The sequence below is a fragment of the Apteryx mantelli genome, chromosome 1 (genome assembly GCF_036417845.1).
Source record: "Apteryx mantelli isolate bAptMan1 chromosome 1, bAptMan1.hap1, whole genome shotgun sequence".
Lineage (NCBI taxonomy): Eukaryota > Metazoa > Chordata > Aves > Apterygiformes > Apterygidae > Apteryx > Apteryx mantelli.
This window is the reverse complement of record NC_089978.1, coordinates 19403803-19422409: the sequence shown is the minus strand read 5'-3', so window position 1 is coordinate 19422409 and position 18607 is coordinate 19403803. Positions and strand designations below refer to the sequence as shown.

Below are 18607 nucleotides of genomic sequence, written 5' to 3'. Positions count from 1 at the left end.
TAGTCTTTTATATTACATTTTTATTTTGCAAGAAAATAAATTATACAACTTAAAAAATAAAATTCAAAAATTAAGCAGTACATCAAAATAGTTCAGCTGGACTGCCATACAGAAACTACCACCATTCAAAATTGTACAGCATTATTATCTTGGTAGTGGCACACATTCAAAATTGTAAATACCATACGTAGATAGATATCACAACTCAGGAACTCAAGTTTGCTCAACACTCCAGACTACATATAGTGTATATGACAGGAAAGCTTTCATGTATTGTTTATTTCACAAATATGACCTCAAAGAATTACAAAGATAGCATCCCAGTCATTTAGATGAAAATAGAAAACAGTTTGAGTTTAAGATAGCAAATCTTTCTGTAAAACTATCAAATCTTTTGCCAATTGTGTTTTTAAAATTTGCACTTTACAGGATAATGGCATCCCAATGCAAATAAATGTAACATGTGAACATTCAAAACATTTATATTAAGTCTAAAAAGGTGAAAACAAGAAAGTCACATTTTGTTTTGGAAATGCAATTGCATTACAGTCATAACAAATGAAAGACAGATGAGTAAAAACAGAAGCTAGGGACACCAACTGTGGAAAGAGGAAAATGGAAGACTTCAGAATTGAAACTGAGATCCTCATCAAGTTGTTGGGACAGAGAAAGATTTAAAAGTATTTCTTAATTAAACCCATAAAGAGTGATTTTCCCACCTCTTCTACAATAAATTTTATTCCATAGTTATTCACCGTGGCAGTGCGTGTGGCAACATGTTTTTCAGATGCAGCACCTCTTTAAGCTAGGTCTTTGGACATACATATTCATAGCTAAAAACTGCAGCTTTAAAAGTGCGTTGTTGCCATATTGCAATTGAAGAATAGTTCATTTTTATTTAGATGTGAACTCTACCCTCCCCCAAAGAACAGTTTACCCCAGGTATCTCCCTGTGCCCCAGATGATGCTAGTTTTAAGTGCATATTGGTGAAAGTGACCTGATGAAGGATGCTAAATGTGTTTCTGCATCTTTAACAAATTTGCTGGTGTGATTCGCAGATCTAATTAAAAAAAAAACCAAAACCCTACCCACATCCATTTCCAGTCTATGTTTAAAGAAAAATGACCATGTTATAGGCACATTACCCATTATATTTCCGCATCCCAGGTGTTGAGAAGTATATAGATAACAATATATTTAAAAACATAATCTAAATAAGTGGAGGGAAAATGCAGCTAATTAGCTTTTAGCAATCTATTGCTGTCTGCATACACTCAGACTTCTAAAACAGTCCTATCTGAGATACAATCTCTTAAATTAAATCAATGGCTTTGAAATGAGTATTCCCACCTTTTCAGTCACTTGTATGTGACAATTTCAAATCTGTTGTTCTCTGATTAAGGGATGGCAACTCTTATGTTGAAAAGAGGGTGCTCAGGCACTCTTCAGAGTTTTGGGCTCTCAATTTTCCCCCAATTATCCCAAGTGAGCATTTATTACTTATAATGTAAGTTACAAATACTGAAAATCTTGTAGCACAAAGTTTTTATTAGAATTTTGTCTTCTAATTTATAATATTCAAATAGTTTTTACTGGTTAACTACACAGAACAGCACTTGCTTTTGATTCTGAATAGCCACACCACAGGGCTAAAATAAAAGATGCAGTATTTTTAAACAGCATCCACTTTTGAGTATCGACAAAAGCATATAAGATGAGCTGTGGGATTTCAATTAATTTTAATTTGCCTGCTCTCAATTTCTCTCCATTTCTTGTTCTTGAAACCATCATTCCTGTAGATTTCTTATTCAAGAAGTATGTACTGTTCTCAGGCAATCACACTGGCACTTACATTAGTAATAAAGCATGCAGCCTGTTTAAGGGGACCAACAGCCATCCTTGCAGTGAGTCTGCTTTTAAACTACTCATTTTACACTTTACAGCAACCATGCGAAAATAAAACTCTTCCTCTTATTTACTGGGAGGTTTTACTTTTTGAGTAAAGTTAATTGCATCCTCTTCCCCCTTTCAATCATCAAAAGAGATGAGACCTTTAGATGTTGTACTTGAATTGGTAAATTAAAAAAAAAAATTGCACAGTTGCCTGTGACATTTATTGAGTATTCATACAGAATTGAGTAAAGCTCAACTTACCTTTTGTCCCAAGACAGGCACTCTGCTCCAGTGATTCATGTTATCAGTTCAGTACATGCTGGGACATTTCAGAGTAGCAGAGAGTCAGGCATTGCCAAGAGACTACTTAAGATGATTGAAAAAAGAAGAGGTAACATTAAAAATGTTGAAATTCCTGATGTGTATTTGGCACTCTCTCTGCATACACTAAACAAGGTACATTCCCCCTTAACTTTTACCATTTTCTTACAGCTGTATTTCCCACCTCCTGCTGGATTCAAAAAAAAAAAAAAAAAGTAGAGGGTTTGTTTTTTCATATAAAGACGTTGACTTTCTGGCAACAAAACAGTCAAATTTGATTAACCTTACAGGTATAAATAAAGTTACCCATGAGGAATTAATATAGAAATCTTCAAGTATTACTTTCTTTCTGGGAGACTTGTGCATCAGTTACTCTTTAATGCATTCAGATTTATGTAGTCATATTTAAATATTTGGAATACAAATATTAAATGTACAAGGAAATACACTTAATATTTCTGTTCACTATAACAGACCAACCCATGAAAACTGTTTTTAGAGTGAAGTATCATTCAAGAATGCTTCATCTCTTCAAAAAGATTGTAGCAAATCATCTGTCCAAATAAGATAACAAATAATGTATATCCATTTGTTTACAGCAAACAATATAAAAACAATGATCTCCTGCTTAAGGAAAAATATCACCCACAAGTTGGAATTACTTTCATGTCACTTGTGTGTCAATTATTAAAATCCAGTTACTAGATTGAAGCACTGCTCTAGCCAGCAGATTTTAACTGTAACAAATATATATCAGTTGTGAGGCATGTGTATGTGTCTCTCAAATGTTATTACATAAAAAGGATCAAAGGTGGACAGTACATTACTTTGCTGATCCAAAACACAAAGTGAAAGTGCTACTTCTAGTCCTAATCGCATTTTAAAAAACAAAAACAAAACAAAACTAATAGCAGTTCCTCAGTGCATGAATATTTGAGTATTTTTTTTCCTTGTGCAAGTACTGGTCATCTAAAAACCCAAACCTGTATTCTTCCTGGTGGGTGTAAATCAAATCTACTTTAAAAAGTTCACAATGGGCTCTTCATGAATGCAAGTTTCCCACAAAACAGCATGCTGTTAAAAGTGTGCAACATGAAGGGAATGCCATCATGCTAGCTGAATGAGATTGGCAAAATATAGTCCTCTTTAAGGTAAGGCAGGGATTTTAATATGTAACGAAAGTCAAAGCAAGTCCTTCTGCAGCATAAACTGTTGCAGCTATCTGTCCAAGCACCCTTCCATTTGTGTTCTCAGCATCTTAGAGTCCTCAAATTATGCCATATATATGAAGGTGTTGATATCTGACTCATCTCTTCTGATATATTTGTGCTCTATAAGCCATTCAATTTGCTCTTTTATCATTTTCTTTTGCGGCAAGAACATGTTTTTCAATATTTCTACCAGTTCAGTCTGAAGCTGGGCATTAGTAATTTTCTTCCGCATTTTCATTATTTGGATGATAGCCTCCTGGTGGGGAACAACAACAACAAGAAGTTTCATAATTATATATACACACATGCGCACACACACACACATTTTGAAATATCTGACAGAAGTGACAAAGTGAACACAGGGGGCTCCTTGTAAGGCAAGACAGCAAAAAATTTGAATTTTTCTCAAAAATCAAATAGAAAAATTATCTTGCTATCAGGTAGTCTCAATACAACATGACACAGTAAATGCTGTGCATAAAAGAGGCTGCAATTAAAACAAGACAGGGCCAACTTCTACTCCTGCTTACGCATTTCTAAAAATGAGGGTCATCTTAACCCACTCGGGAGGGGGAGGGGGGGAAGGAACACCCAAAACCCACTCTAAATAGGATGCTTCACCTTTGTGAATCACAACCAGTTGCCCACTAGGGTACCACAGTAAAACTTTAAACATCAGAATAAAACAGGATAAAGATTGCTTGGGAGTTTCTATTCTCCCAGTCCCATAATACAAAAAAGAATAAAGAAAACTAATGCCAGGAATGCTGGAAAAATGCAAGAAGAAAACCTTTTACATGCAAGGTCAGACCACGGATTTCATCACCTCACAAGCTGCAGCCAAGAACTTGGCAAAACTCAAATCAAGGAAAACAGTGTAGCAAAGGTTAATTTAGGCTACCTTAAAAACATTCTTGAAATTATAAATCCATGTAGTATAATATAGCTTTGAATTTGAATGTGTCACTTCATTAGGTACAAAGCTACATTCTGTTGCTACATTTCTTAGCATAAGTAATTATGTTCAATGAACAGTTCAATGAACTGTTCTTACAAAGAGGTTGATGAACAAAGTAACAGACTGAAGCATTGGCAAGATGCAAGAACAACAGGATGACTCCAGTCACCAACTTTTGGAGATGAATCTGCAGTTAAATCTTATATCTAAATGTGTATCAGTCACTAAAATCTAACATTTATTCATGCTATAAGCAGAAGTCACCATCTCCAGGGGAATACTGTGGGAAATGCAACCTTAATGTCAAAACAGAATGTGGGAGTTCTCCTTTGGTAAGTGCGACCAGGCATTAATCCTGCTGAAAGGATGGCCAAGATGCTAAGTCAGGCAGTACGGTTTGCAATGTGACTGGCCTGAAATGTAATCCGAGTGATCAGAAAAGATCTGCAATTTGAAGAGAAGCTGTGAGTTTGAGACTCCATTGCAGGTGACTATCTCTGATGCCCAAACCCGTTGTTCTGAACCATCAGCTCAAAGATTTTACATGAAGTGTGACTCCAACCCAGAATATTCTACTCTCTTCATACAGAGCAGTCAAAAAGACCTCAAGATCAGTAATACTGTTTGTTCATCTTGGTGTCTCAAGTAAGTCAACTTAACCATCTGCTGCCACCCGCTAATGATTATGCCTTCACTTGCTTAGTACATGTTTCCTCCTCTTTACAAATCAAAAGATGTTGTATCAGAACAGGAGGCTGCTATCTACAAGTGTACACACACACACACACAATCTGGTATCTGCAAAGGATCACAAGCATTCATTTCATACCTCAGCTTTCAAATGTGGACAGTATGTAATAGCAATAATATAAGACAGGAATTAAGGTAATTTTATATTCCCCTGTCAGTTTTACTTGCCTGGGTTCGCAATATTCTTAGCTGGACTATTCCTTCATTCTCCTCTTCTCGCATCCTCTCCGTTGTAAGTTGCAATCGACCAATCAAATTTATCTTGCCCCTTTTCTGAACTTTAGCATTTTTTCTGAAAAAGTTGTATTGTATAAAAATAAGCCATAAATACATTTTCAGTTAAGGAATTCCCATTAAACTTACATTAAAAGAGCACTGAGTACCATCTTATATCAGGTATTTATAGGCTATTAGTAGTACAGCAGTGAGGTAGCTGGCTGGTAAATCCAAATACAATGCCAGTTTCTCCCACCAATAAAACCCGAATATACCAGCATTTAAAACATCCATCAGCTGAAACTGACAGTGTCCAAAACTGGAAAGTAACCAGTAACATTTTAAAGAAGAAATTTCTAGAGAAATATATTTCAGTTTATATAAAACCAGGGTTCTGTAAAGGAGCTTTTACAAGTAATTTCAGGAAATGGAACTAGTTCATTTTTCAATCAAAAGAAATGGCTATCATAAAAACAGGAGAAAAACAGGTAAATATAGCAAAAAGCTGATGCCATTCTTCACCCACAAATTTGCTGTACAGCCTGTCTCTTCTGTTATGTCCTGTCATCATTTCTCAAAGTTTATGATCCTGATAAGAAGAAACATCATGGGCCCTGGGCAAGAAACTGCGCACCAGGAGCAGCAGATTTGGCACCTCTCTCTCCACAGATCCAGATGTCCAGGCGCTAGTAAAAATGAGGCCCAGAATCTGAGATTAATAGCAAGGAGCCAGTTCTAATCACAGTTATTCACAATAAAGAGAGGCAAAATCAAAGTAAAACGCATTAAACAGTATATACCATTTAGATGTTCTCTCTATATACTATCTTACGTTCTGAAGGATTCCAAAGCACCAGGAAGAGAGTATTGCAATTTTCACTGAAATAAAGATGTGCCTCTCTAGTTGAAATCACAGCGACAAGGCACCATAATATTAAGCAGTTTCACTTTCTGTTTAAACTTATCACTCTGTTTTTGAAGCAGCTGGGGAGGTGGAAATATCAATACGGTAGCAATGTTCTGCTTACATGCTGTTCTTCCTATATGAAATCTCATAGGCTCATTAGTAACAGCAAGATCACAAAGCCTCATATTTTGTACCTCATCCATACATGTTTAATAAAATTTAACTCCACAGAAATCAGAACCATAGAAACACTCATCTGAAGGGGCCCCTGGATGTCATCTAGTCCAACCACCTACTTGAAGCACAATGCAACCAAAACTCAAGTGAAAATCAGGGCAGCCAAGGGTCTGTCTAGCTGAATCTTGAAAATTTCCAAAGATGAAGGTTAACTTAAAGTGAATTCCTTTAATTCTAAAATAGTACATTTTATTTTCATTTTCAAACATCATCTTACATTAAACTGAACTCCTGGTTCACCGAGAAGAGGGTTCCTTCTGTAAAGTCTTTGGGTGAATTGACTTGAGGTTCATACAATAAAACCTGACGTTTCAGCTTTGGAAATGCTACAAGAGACTACAGAGAAAAGGGGGAAAAAAGAATGAAAATAAAACACCAGACTTTCTAAATGGAACCAATAACTATTTAAGAACATAGTTCCCTGCTGGGTGGACTGTGGACTATGTAACTACATAGTCTTGTTTGGAGCTGCTGGAGGGCAACATGAAGATACCAGTAAAATCACAGACGGGACAGTTTACCATGTCACTTTTTGAAACGAGTTAGCGTAAACAAGATCATACAGAAGAAGTAAAATGCATGAACTCACACCTAAAGAGGTAACTTCTGGTGTTCAGTCTGCTTTACTTGACCAGTCTCATTATTCTTAAGCCAAATAATTAAAAGATAGAGCAAACAAGTTATTTTTAAGCAACATACATTTAGCAGGTACCACTGAGTTCCTAGAATTAGACCAGTCCCACTCCACAAACCACAATCATAACTGTGTGCTTAGGCAGTATATGGTCAGAAAGATCTTGCTGTTTCCAAAAGCTAAGTTAGGTAATTCTGGGAAGAGAGAACACAACGTAAAGGCTGCATGTACTCAACAGTAGTGCAGGGAGCCAGCATTACAACTGATTAATTAGTAGAAAAGGTGTTCACACTTCAGTTTCAAAAAGTTATCTGATAGTGCTTTAAAAATATGAAGCCAGTACTTCAGAGTTAAAAAAAAAAAAAAAAAAAAAAAAAAACCTAGAAGAAATCTGTCTCAAGGGAAAGGGAAATACCCATAAAGTCCTCCTAAGTTCTGCATCAGGGAGTTCAGTTGCCAGTTTAAGATTTTCAAAGCTGATCTTCTCTCTGGGTCTTTGGTTCCACGCAAACAGCACAGCTAGCTGAAATGTTGTTACCTCCAAGTCATACTGGCCAACCTCATTCTTAAAAGTTATCTGTGAATATAAAGACAGAATTTTGCTTATAAGACTTTCTGGAACACCAGCTTTCTTGCTGTTATAAAGACACAGAAAGTACAGACATTAAAACAGACATAATAAAAACTATAAACTTACAATTCCATTGGACATGAGGTGATGCCAGTGCAGTTTTCTACCACTGTGATTCTTTTTATAAAACTCCTCAACTTCTGGGATGAGATCTTCTAATTCCGTGGGCAGTGAGACAAACACTTTTTCAGAACTTCGAGACCAGGCACCAGCGTTTAAAATTTTAATATTCACAGAGTCAGCTGTAAGACAACATGGGATCATATGACTCTCCAGGTATAACAGATAAACAAATGTATTTTTCTACTTTAAATAAGATTAAAGAGGACTGAATCTTCAGAAAGCAGCATGGTGTCTATCTATTTACATTAGCCTACTCTATTTATCCACTGCTGGCTTTCTGCCAGCAATATCGACCAAAATCTCAGCATTTTTGCTGGCTTCTGCAGAGCTCCCTAAACCCTGATGCTACCTTATTGCTGTTGCTTGTATGCACTGTTCAAGGGGTTTCCAGCAGTGGAAAAATCTAGATGTTTCCCAGCCTCTCTCAGTGAAATTTAATCTCAGATACATGATTTGAGCTCTTAGTAGTGTGCATCCAGCCTTCCTGCTGGTAGATAAAGGAGGAGCACAGCATGAAGCACTCATGAAGAATGATGAGGGCATAAAAAAGGGGTAGTTAAGGCATTCACCTGGTTGAGGATCAAGCCTCTGTTTGGAATTTAACTACAAGAGTAGGGAGTTTATATCTACAAGATTGCTCATGAGGGAAAAAAAACCAAGTAACTTAAAAAAGTGATATAGCTCAAGTGTCAATTGTAAGAGGAGTACAGAGTACAGACACTTCAAACCTAAGGGTAACAAAATCCTGACTACATTCAATCTGGTATAATTTTTAACTCAAGAATCAGCAGAATTATTTTTCCATCAAGAGAAATGAAAAATAGCAAATCATTTGAAAACAATACCTGGTAGAGCAAGTTTATTGTTTTTGTGCATTTCTTTGAAGGCCTGGTTCAAGTCTTCAGATACTTTGATATCCTGGAACATTCTAGCCAACTTATTTACATAGTCTGCTGGCATACCTACTTCCTGTAAAAATAAACAGGACACGGAACTATAACATAGACATCTAAGGACAAAACCCTTTAGTTTTAAAATAATAAATTCAAAAAATTAACAACAGTAGCGAAGTACATAGTTATCATCAATTTATAATAACGAACTGCAATGCTGGAAAAAGGTTTTTTTTTTTTTTTTGGCATGGATTACAAGTAGTTACCCTTAAGGACATATGATGATTCTCTAAAAGAAATCCAGGTGCTTAAGAACATACGCAAGCATTATGGTACCAATGAATTCTGAGATTTGAAGGAATGTTTATGGCGTGTAAATCATATTCTAATTTATATAAAATTTCAATTAGTCTGATCACAAGTCTCAAATGTATATACAGACCTAAAAAACAAGTCAAATGCATGGTGGTCATTTGCACGTAATTATCTGAAGGCTTCAAATATTCCATATGTGAAATATCTTAAAATCTGTAACTACCACTAATAGGGTCAAAATTTCTCTTAGAAAAGAGCTAAGCTGTTTTACTTTTCCAAAAGTTTTGCAATAATAAGGAAGCATAAGGTGGCCTATGTGGGTTTTAATTTAAAATAGAACTCACCTAAGCAAGAAGGATATCTAAGTTCAGGAATGAGAATTAATACTGCAAGCAACAGGAAGGAGCAAATAAAGCAAAACATTAGGCTACTTACTCTGAGCCATTCCACCATGTTCTCCTCAATTTCACTATCAGCTGATATATCTAATATCAGGCGTCTTGTCAAGTGAGCTTTGTGATACCGCATGAAAACATCTTTATTTTGTACATATTTAAGTACCAAAAGCTGCCAAAAGAAGTAGAATTTAATATATTTGTTTGAACTGTTAATCAGACAAGTCTTTCCATGATGATCTAATAACACTACGGACTATGAAGCAGAAAAAGGCTACCTGAAATTGCCTTAAAAGATACTATCATACTATCGCAGGTTACAGCTATGAATCTTTTATAACATCATATCTCCCATTTTTTCATTTGTCAGCCATTGAGGAATCTCTCTTAAATCAGAAGGCATTAAACACTGGTATATAAAAATCTCCTATATAATTTTCTAGACTAGAATGTATGATGTGTAGTTACTGTAATGAGCTACACAGTTTGATATTGGCAACAAATTAGCATATTAATTTTGTGAACTGACAACACAGACATGAAACACTGCATGGTTTACAACTTATACAGACACACTTCATTATATAACAAATTCTCCTCCCCATTATTACACCCTGCATAACTTGTTTTCAAGATCAAGGCACTAAACTGCTTCCAGAAATACGACAACCAAATTTATTCGTCAGAACAATTAAGAAGTAGAAAGCAAGAACATACCACTTCTTTAAGCTTTGCTTCAATTTCTTCAGAGGTTAGTTTTTTGCTTAGTGGTGTTTTTCTTAGCAACATATCACAGTAATTAGCAAGAAGCTCAGGGCATTTGGATTCAGGCTGTGTTTTCAGTCCAACACTAAATAAAACAATAACAACAACAACATATCTTCAAATTGAAGAGAATCCTTCTATACTGGAATTGTCACACTTAACAAGACAGACCACCCTTTCCCCGTCCACTTGGCAAGAATCCTAGCAATGAATTCATACCCTTGTTAAACTAATGAACAGTTAGGGAAAATTCCCTTTTCCTCTTCAAATAGTAAATACTACCAACCATTTTTAGACAGCTTCTACAGCTTGAGCATTTCAACTGCTTTTAATTTTAGAACTCTTAACTATGCAGGATTACTTTCAAACTGTACTTTGAAATGAGACACAAAACACCCCAACGAAGTATTGCCTAGCAATAAGTATTCCAGTAAAGAATTACCAAATACTGCAGTGAAATCCGTTTCGCTCATCTAGTCAGTACCCCCTACTGACAACTGTCAAGAAGCAACCTCATGCACTGCATTTTGCAGATGGCAAAGTCAGACACACATATCAGGCAGTAATGGGATCAAATTATTTTACAGTAGGTGGAAACAGCAGGCTGACAGCTTGGAGATTAAAAAAGAGATTAAAATTGAACAAGAAGATGCTATAGTAGTTAAACTGCAGTTCTTCGAAACGTGCGCAAAGAGCACAAGGTGGCATTCGGAACCTCTGTCCAGGTGTTGACTAAACTAGTGCCAGGGATCAATCCCTGCTCCTTAAGTTACGTAGTACCAATTTGATTGCTTGTCTTGAATTGTTAGGGCCAGCTCTCTCTGTAACAGATTCTCTTGGACAGATACACTTGAATGGGCCCAAAACAGAGACAGCGCGCAAGCTAACAGGTAAGCCATGGGGGCACGTGGGGATCCAGCGCTCCTGCTCATTCTCTCACCCTCTCTCATCAGCTAGCACAGACGGTGCTAAAACTCTTCAGATAACTCATCCTTTCTAGTTCATAAAGTAGCTCATAGGCTGGTGTCCATTGCCTTCCTTAAGGCCATTTGAAGTAAGAGTAGATCAATGGCCTTGGTAATTACAAGACAGAATTCTTACTTAAGCAATGTGTTCTTTCGTATTTCTGAACAGGTGTCTTCAGGATCCTGACAGTACACAAGAACTACCAAGTTCCATATTCTTAAGCTAAACTTAATGGCACAAATTAGATGGGATAAAGTTTCCGTTCAATAAAAAACAGATTACATGAGTAGGTAACTCAAAGAAGCTTGAGAAGAACAATAAACAGAAGACTATCGCCATCATGGTGGTAAGAAAGAAACTTAGAAAATTCAGTTTTCGGGGGGGGGGGGGGGGGGAACCAAAGCAAACCCCCCAAATCTAAAATACGTCATTAGACAGATTTAGTTTCCAAGGAGTGAAACACAGTTTTAGTGAGGTATTGGTTTGGATGTTCCCACAGGAAATTAAACCATTAGCCGAGACCTAAAATAACCTTCTCTACCTTGCCTATGACTATACAAAGAGTACAAATCAGGGATAGACCTTTGTGAAGGTGTTTGTCCAATAATATGAAGACAGCAAGGCTTACCATTACTCCAAAACCAAACATAAAATAAGAACCAAAATGCTAAACAGATTTTTATATCCCCCTCCTCTCCAAACACACACACACACAAACTCACGGATGCTAAATACTAAAATCCCACAGATGCAGTTTCACGTTTTTCCCCAGAGAAAGAGCATAAATAAGGAACTTCCAGGTAATGATGATTACCTATCCTGAAAAAAGAGCCAGGTGATAAACCTGAAATAAGAAAAATATAGCCTTTACCCATACCAACAAATGGTGTAGAGAATCATTTTAATTTGTTCAGCTCTCTTGTAAGAAAACATATCTATTTTATCTGAGGCTATTGGAGAACTTAGATTAGCTTACCACAGATTGCACACAGTTGTACATACTATGTTGACATTCCATAAAACAGACAACGTACCCTGAACCCAGCCTACTGCCTACAAAATTTAATCTTCTAAATAAGAATCCTAGAAAATGAATTAACAGCATCTCTGAAACTCAGGTTGGTGTTTTCTTAGAAATCTCAAGGATGAAACCATAGCAACTCTATCACATAACTACTCGTGCCCTAACCAGTGTGAGATCACTTTAGACCTAACAATAACTGCCTTATCAGCTGCAACTTTCACCAGCGATTATAGTTTGGAACCGATGCACTGTTACTGAGATTTGTTCTGATCATAAGTCACATCTATTATTAGATTACTGTATCTACAGTAAATTCCCAGTTCAAATTATTCCATTCTTGTCTTTACCTTATTTGCTGGGTCTTGTTACTCTGTCACAGAATCAATGTTAGGCAAATAAAAGAGTATCCAGCCATACAGCAAGAGATGACAACTCTTTAATCCCCTTTCATCATATAATAAAAATGTTTTTGAGAAAAGTAGTATTTGTTTTCCTATTTTGGGGGACTGAAAATATTCAGTACTTGTTCACTGTTAGGGGAAAAATTTCCATCCCAAAATAGCGGACTGGCGACTACATTGTATCTATAATACAGGGTGGCAAGAGTTTCGCTGTTAATGCAATGTTCGACAGTAGATTCTCCACATGATTATTTAAGTGGCATTTTCATGAAAGATAGCGAAACAAAACAACTAGTTCCACTACCTGAAGATCTACCGACACATCACTTGTACTTGTACACATTTTCTATGTGGAAAAGCATTCAGGGAACAGATGCAGACATAATTAAGCCTTCTACTATGCCTCTGGTACCTTGGGCACAAACCAGCATGTGCTGTGGCCTGTCCAGAGCTAAGCATCCATCAGTTAGATGCCCAGTGCGCAGCAGCTGGACAGCCTGACTCTTTTCCCAAGAAGACACCGGTCCTTTCAGTCTACTATTTTTTCCACCCCTTTCACCTACTTTGTTCTTATTTTTCACAAAAGGTGTAGAGATTTGAGACACACACCCTTCAGCCAATTGCAATATAATTCGACAAACTGGTTTAGAAGTTCTTGGAAGGGGAAGCTGACAGCCCAACTACATAAGCTTTGTTGCTGTAGTAAGTCAGACCACAAATTATACATAAGCAATCCAGTTATATAAACATATACAGATTCCTACTCAAGTGGCACATCACATGCTAAATTAACAGTTTTAATTAACTGACTGCTAACTCCTTTTGGCTGAGTTATCAAAGTGGCTACCTTAAGCTTTTTTTTTTTTTGAGGGAAAAGTGTAAAAAAAAAAAAAAAAAAAAAGTCATACAAGTTAACCTAATCTTCTACTGAAAGCTGTTTAAACTAACCCAGTTGATCCTGCACTGAAGCAAAACTGTTGTGCCCACAAAGGTCACTCTCACAGCTCACACAGAGATCACAGCCTCAGTTTTCCCCGGAACTTTTACTCAAGTTTCAGCAGAGTTGCACTGCTCAGTTATTTGGAAACAATAATTCTGGAAGGCATTATTTAGTTCAGCTAACAAAGTGACTCATTATAAAAGTAATAGATCCCAATTACAGCAAATAAATTCGAGTTTACATAGGCTACATTATCGACCTCCTGTCATGGGAAGGGTGTTTTAACAGAGTTTCATAAGCAATGACAAATTGCATTATGCAAGGAATTCAAAGCACTTAAATACACTGTGTTACTTTTTAAAGAGACATTTAAAATGGAAGCTTGATCTTTAACAATTTAAAAAACTTGATTCACATTCAAGTTTATATGGCTTACCCCTTTTGCTTCAGTGGCAATTCAAGTTTAAATATTGTAGCATCATTCACAACTGCTTTGTATGCCTAAGATAAACAATTAAAAGTTATTAGTGCTTCACTCAACTTCTCTCTTCAAAGTACGAAATTACAGAGATTTCATTTCCCTTTTTTAGATGACTGTAGCACAGCACTGCATTACAAATTCATCTACTTCATTTATTAGCCCAAAGTTTATGGATTTGATTTTCAGCATAAGAGTTCAAATCCTAAGACTCAATTTTTCATTAACTGATGCTTTACATTTCCATCTTTTCCATTAACATACTACTTCCCTTTAAGCAGCAACCTTGTAGAGGACTGCATGGAACAGACTGTGTATCTGAAGTCATGGTATTACACCCAGATATATAGTAAATTCTAAACATAAATCTATTGTTGAATCAGACGATAAAACTTAAGCTGCTCAACACAAAGATAGCCTTCTGAGGTGCTGCACAACATTAGAAATCTGAAAACAAATGCAGTTTTATAAGCTAGTACAATACAAATTAAAACAAAAGGTTATCAATTGGTAGTAAGTTTTACTGATGTTTTAGTCTAGTTTAGTTATTAAGCAGTTTCCAGATTTAAAAACTAATGTGCACAAGGATTTCAGAGACATCATAATATGAGTTTCCACAGTTCTTAAAAAGCTGAAAACAAAAGATCAGCAGAAACATACCTTATCTCTTGCAGTAAGAAATCTTGGATCATCTTGGAAAGCTTCTTTAACCAACTTACTAAATCGATTAAATAATGTAAGCAATTGCTCTACATATTTCTCAGAATCCTAAAGAGGCAAAAATCAAAATAATAAATAAATAATAATAAAAATGTAATAAAAAATAGGCTTCATAGCAGTTAGTGTGAGCTTACATACCAATCTCAAACCTGTAATAAGGTAGTGTCCTAAACCTGCATAACTATGAATGAGCATTTTAACTTTATTCTCTGTACTGAAGAGTTTTACAATGCATAAGTCTCAACACAGACTTTCAGGAAAGTTTTCTACATTAAAAAAATAGCACATATGCAAGCTTTTGAAAATTGTTTAACTACAAAACGAATAAAAGTTTTCAAGGACCAATAAAAGGCACATCCTAACTGGTGTAGATACTCAGTTCTCCTAGATCAAGAGGGAAAGACAATAAATAGCTGAAAAGAAACAGTGGGAAAAAAATCTTTCATAAATTTCCACACTGAACAGTCATTCTTAGATTGAAAGCAAAGCTTGAATTTCATCAAGAAGTTAAAACTAAGTAAATTAATTATGACCTTTTAATTAAGATACTAATACAATACTATCCTATTCCCATAACCTCATGCATTTATAAGCTTTTCTTTATTACAAGTTGGATTCACTTTTTGAAGCAACACAATTGAAAATATAAGGAAAAAAATTCTCCTCTGGACTTTTCAAATTTTGATAGCTGGAAAGTTTTAAGTTTTTAAAAATTATTTATTTTTACATGTGATATGTCCCCTAAATAGAGCTAACATTTCAAAAGCTTTGCTTTTTTTTTTTTAAAAAAAAAAAAGCAGAACACTTACAGTAGTAATAGTTTCAGCAGCTGCTACCATATCTGCAAGTCCAGCACTAACAATATGTTCTTCCAAGTCTTTTAACATGGGCTCTATTCCATTCGGAACTTTATCCATCAACGAAAACATTAAATGCAATTCTGAAAGATACAAATACTGATAAAGCCACCAGTCAAAGACCTGTGTAAAAACAAAAATTAAACAAACAAACAAAAAACCCACTGCCTTTCCACTAAGAACATCTCAAGTGGGATACAGAATATGTAAGGAACAAATAATCCAATTTATCCCTGTATAAGAAAAATGTTTTGAAGATGTAATTCTGGTCACACAAGGAGATTCTTCTGAAAGGAAGACAGACATTTATTGTAGTATTATATGCATAAACAAGTAATATCCTACAAGCTTGAAAAAAGAAGTCAATGGCAATTGGATTAAGTACAATTGCCTCAATAACCCTGGCAAAAATGGATTTCTTTCAGTTGGAAGCCTATGGGAGTTTAAGCATGAAATCGTATATATTCAAGATTTTGCTTTTAAGACTAAGACTGAACAGACTTCTCCCTGTGTATTTTACAATACCATCTACAATATTTTGCTTTAATTAAAAGCATGCCAAATTCTAATGTTGTCATAACTGACTAAGGCAAATAGCATTTTTTTTCTTTATGTTTTTGCAAAGAGTCTAAATCTCCTGAAAATTACCAGTTCAACAACCATAAAAACTGATATGGTTTATTTGTCTACATTTTGGGAAGGTATTTCAACACCAAGGGAAAAAAAAAAAAAAAAAAAGAGTGTGTTGAAATATCAATACTCATCTCTGCAAGGTTGGTCATATAGGAACATCTGGATTAAGGCCACCAGATAATTTTAGAGAGACCACAGAGATTTGGATTAAATTTAGCTAATAACTTCTCTTAATGAAGTAGAACAAGCTGATCATGGACTCTTGTTCTTTTTTTGATAGAGGGGAAAAAAAAAAATCTGTTTTGTTTCTCAATGCTGCACCTACAGTGAAAGGGGACAAAAGCCAGAGGTCCCGTCTTATCAGTTTTCTCTTCTGCAATAATTCTGTCAGCAACATTTACGATATCCTATCACCACAGGAGATGAAGTTTACATTAGCAAATTCTGTATCCCAACAACTGCTGCAGGGCCAAATGGAAAAAACAATGTACAGGAAGGACAAAATCCTGTTACAATGTAAGAGTGCAAATGAAAGAATGAAAACTACCAACAACCTTCAAGGAAAACTTACAGTGCAACTACAGACAACTCATAATGGGCTAAATAATAGGATTTCAGAAACGAGAAAATATCTGGCGTCAGAGGTATGCCAGCAACTTCTCGATGCACCCACTTAGGTACACTGTAAGTGATGCAGCACTGTTTTACACAGTATAAATCCAAAAAGCTCCCTCAACTTTACTGTATTTTTTCATCTGTACTTTAAAAAGTGTGTGCGGGGTGGAAATGGATTAAAAAGGGTTGGGGGAGGGGAATAAAAGATATAGAAGGTACTACACCTGTTTCTGCAAGCTATTGATGGCATGAATAATCCAGAGTGGAAAAAAAATTTAAAAAAATCCAGTGACCTCTCCTAATAAACAGGGGCAGATAAAAATTTCAGATGCTTCCCTAAAACTGTAGGAACCTGAAAAAACAGATTCTCCAAAGACAGATTTCAAGTTAAAAACATAAAAGGAACATTTCACTGAATTTCTGTCAGAAAACATTATGAAACTGAGAAGTAAAGAAATCTGTATCGTAGATGTTTGGGAAATTTAACAGGTGTCATTTCATACTTATACAAGTGAGTTTACTTTTAATTTCTGTTGTGAATTTCAAGAATAAAATTTAGGCCTCCCATCCCCAATACTGTAGGCAAACAGAAAGGCGCTAAGCCAATTCTGATGAGTGTCTGCAAGTTATGACATCTTCGATGGCTTTTAGGTAAAAACCATTATGCTTTTCTTTGTCTGTAGGGCACGTAAGTATTAAATACTTTTTGTAACTGAACATTTTACAGTAGTACCCAGCACTCAAAAAAACCAAAATACAAAAAAACCCCATAGCTCTTATGTCAGTTATTTTACAATAAAGAAGAAATTGCAAAATTCCTTGAAATGATTAATGCTGAAGACTCATGCGCAAGTGAAGTACAACAGAGGATACTATCAGATGTATTCAAGCAGAGGATACTATCAGATGTATACATCACTACATATAGTTGCAGTCTTTAAATAAATCTTTAACCATTCCCCACGTGCATCCTTAACATTTTAACATCCTTTTAACATTTTAAACAGCACAGATAAGCATAGACAAAAAAGACTGGAAAGAGATGCTCGCATTCTTATAGATCAAATATAAACAGAAGTATCTTACAACCGAGCAACAGCACGGGGGCAAGGCAACCATGAGGAAAGAGAGGACTTCATAAGTTTCTGAAGAAGGATGCTTCAGATGCTATAGATGAATCCTTCCGAAGCTCTGCATTTGTATAAGCCTCCCGCACTCTTACGAAGGCTGAAACCTATACTCATATGAAGTTTGGTGGCGTTCTAGATTTAGCTCTGGACTACCGCCAGAAATCATGCTTCTAGACAAACAGATAAGTATGACATAGCTTTGAGGTCAAATATTTTCTGAAATCCTAGCTTTAGGAGTACCTTTTCTAGGTGTTTGAAAGCCATAAATTCCAAATATCACATCTGTATAGAAATGAAAACTTCACACAGACAATATTAATAAATAATCATTGGCTACAGGATACTGAGCCTTCAAAAAATAATTACACTATTCCCCTTCTCCCTGCCCCCCCATTTCCCTACTTGAATTACAACATTTTAACGACTTATCTAGTTTGGCTTATCATACAGAACCAACACAAGACTTCTGAACCACACTAACCTCTCAACTTCTCGGAACAAAGTGACAAAGCCTTTTGAAAACCTTAAAAAGGCATGCAATATTAAGGTTCAATACTCACAGTCACATACTGGTTATAAAAACAGATGAAAAA

At 35.7% G+C, this 18607-nt stretch overlaps 1 protein-coding gene across 4 annotated transcripts in view; it reads right to left on the bottom strand.

The window, feature by feature from the left end:
- The window catches only part of CUL5 (cullin 5), a 35428-nt gene continuing 16821 nt past the window's right edge, over positions 1-18607 (bottom strand). For 2 of the 4 annotated variants that reach the window (XM_067289929.1, XM_067289933.1), the window contains exons 9-19: positions 15589-15719; positions 14720-14827; positions 14018-14082; positions 10203-10335; positions 9526-9657; positions 8728-8851; positions 7826-8001; positions 7544-7705; positions 6712-6830; positions 5303-5426; positions 1-3682 (exon numbers count right to left, since the gene is read on the bottom strand). In XM_067289929.1, coding sequence (XP_067146030.1) covers positions 3488-3682; positions 5303-5426; positions 6712-6830; positions 7544-7705; positions 7826-8001; positions 8728-8851; positions 9526-9657; positions 10203-10335; positions 14018-14082; positions 14720-14827; positions 15589-15719 — 1469 coding nt within the window. In that variant the 3' untranslated portion in view covers positions 1-3487. Of the gene's footprint in view, positions 3683-5302; positions 5427-5872; positions 6037-6711; positions 6831-7543; positions 7706-7825; positions 8002-8727; positions 8852-9525; positions 9658-10202; positions 10336-14017; positions 14083-14719; positions 14828-15588; positions 15720-18607 lie in introns of those variants that run through there. The other 2 variants (XR_010883202.1, XM_067289937.1) reach the window with 2 other exon arrangements.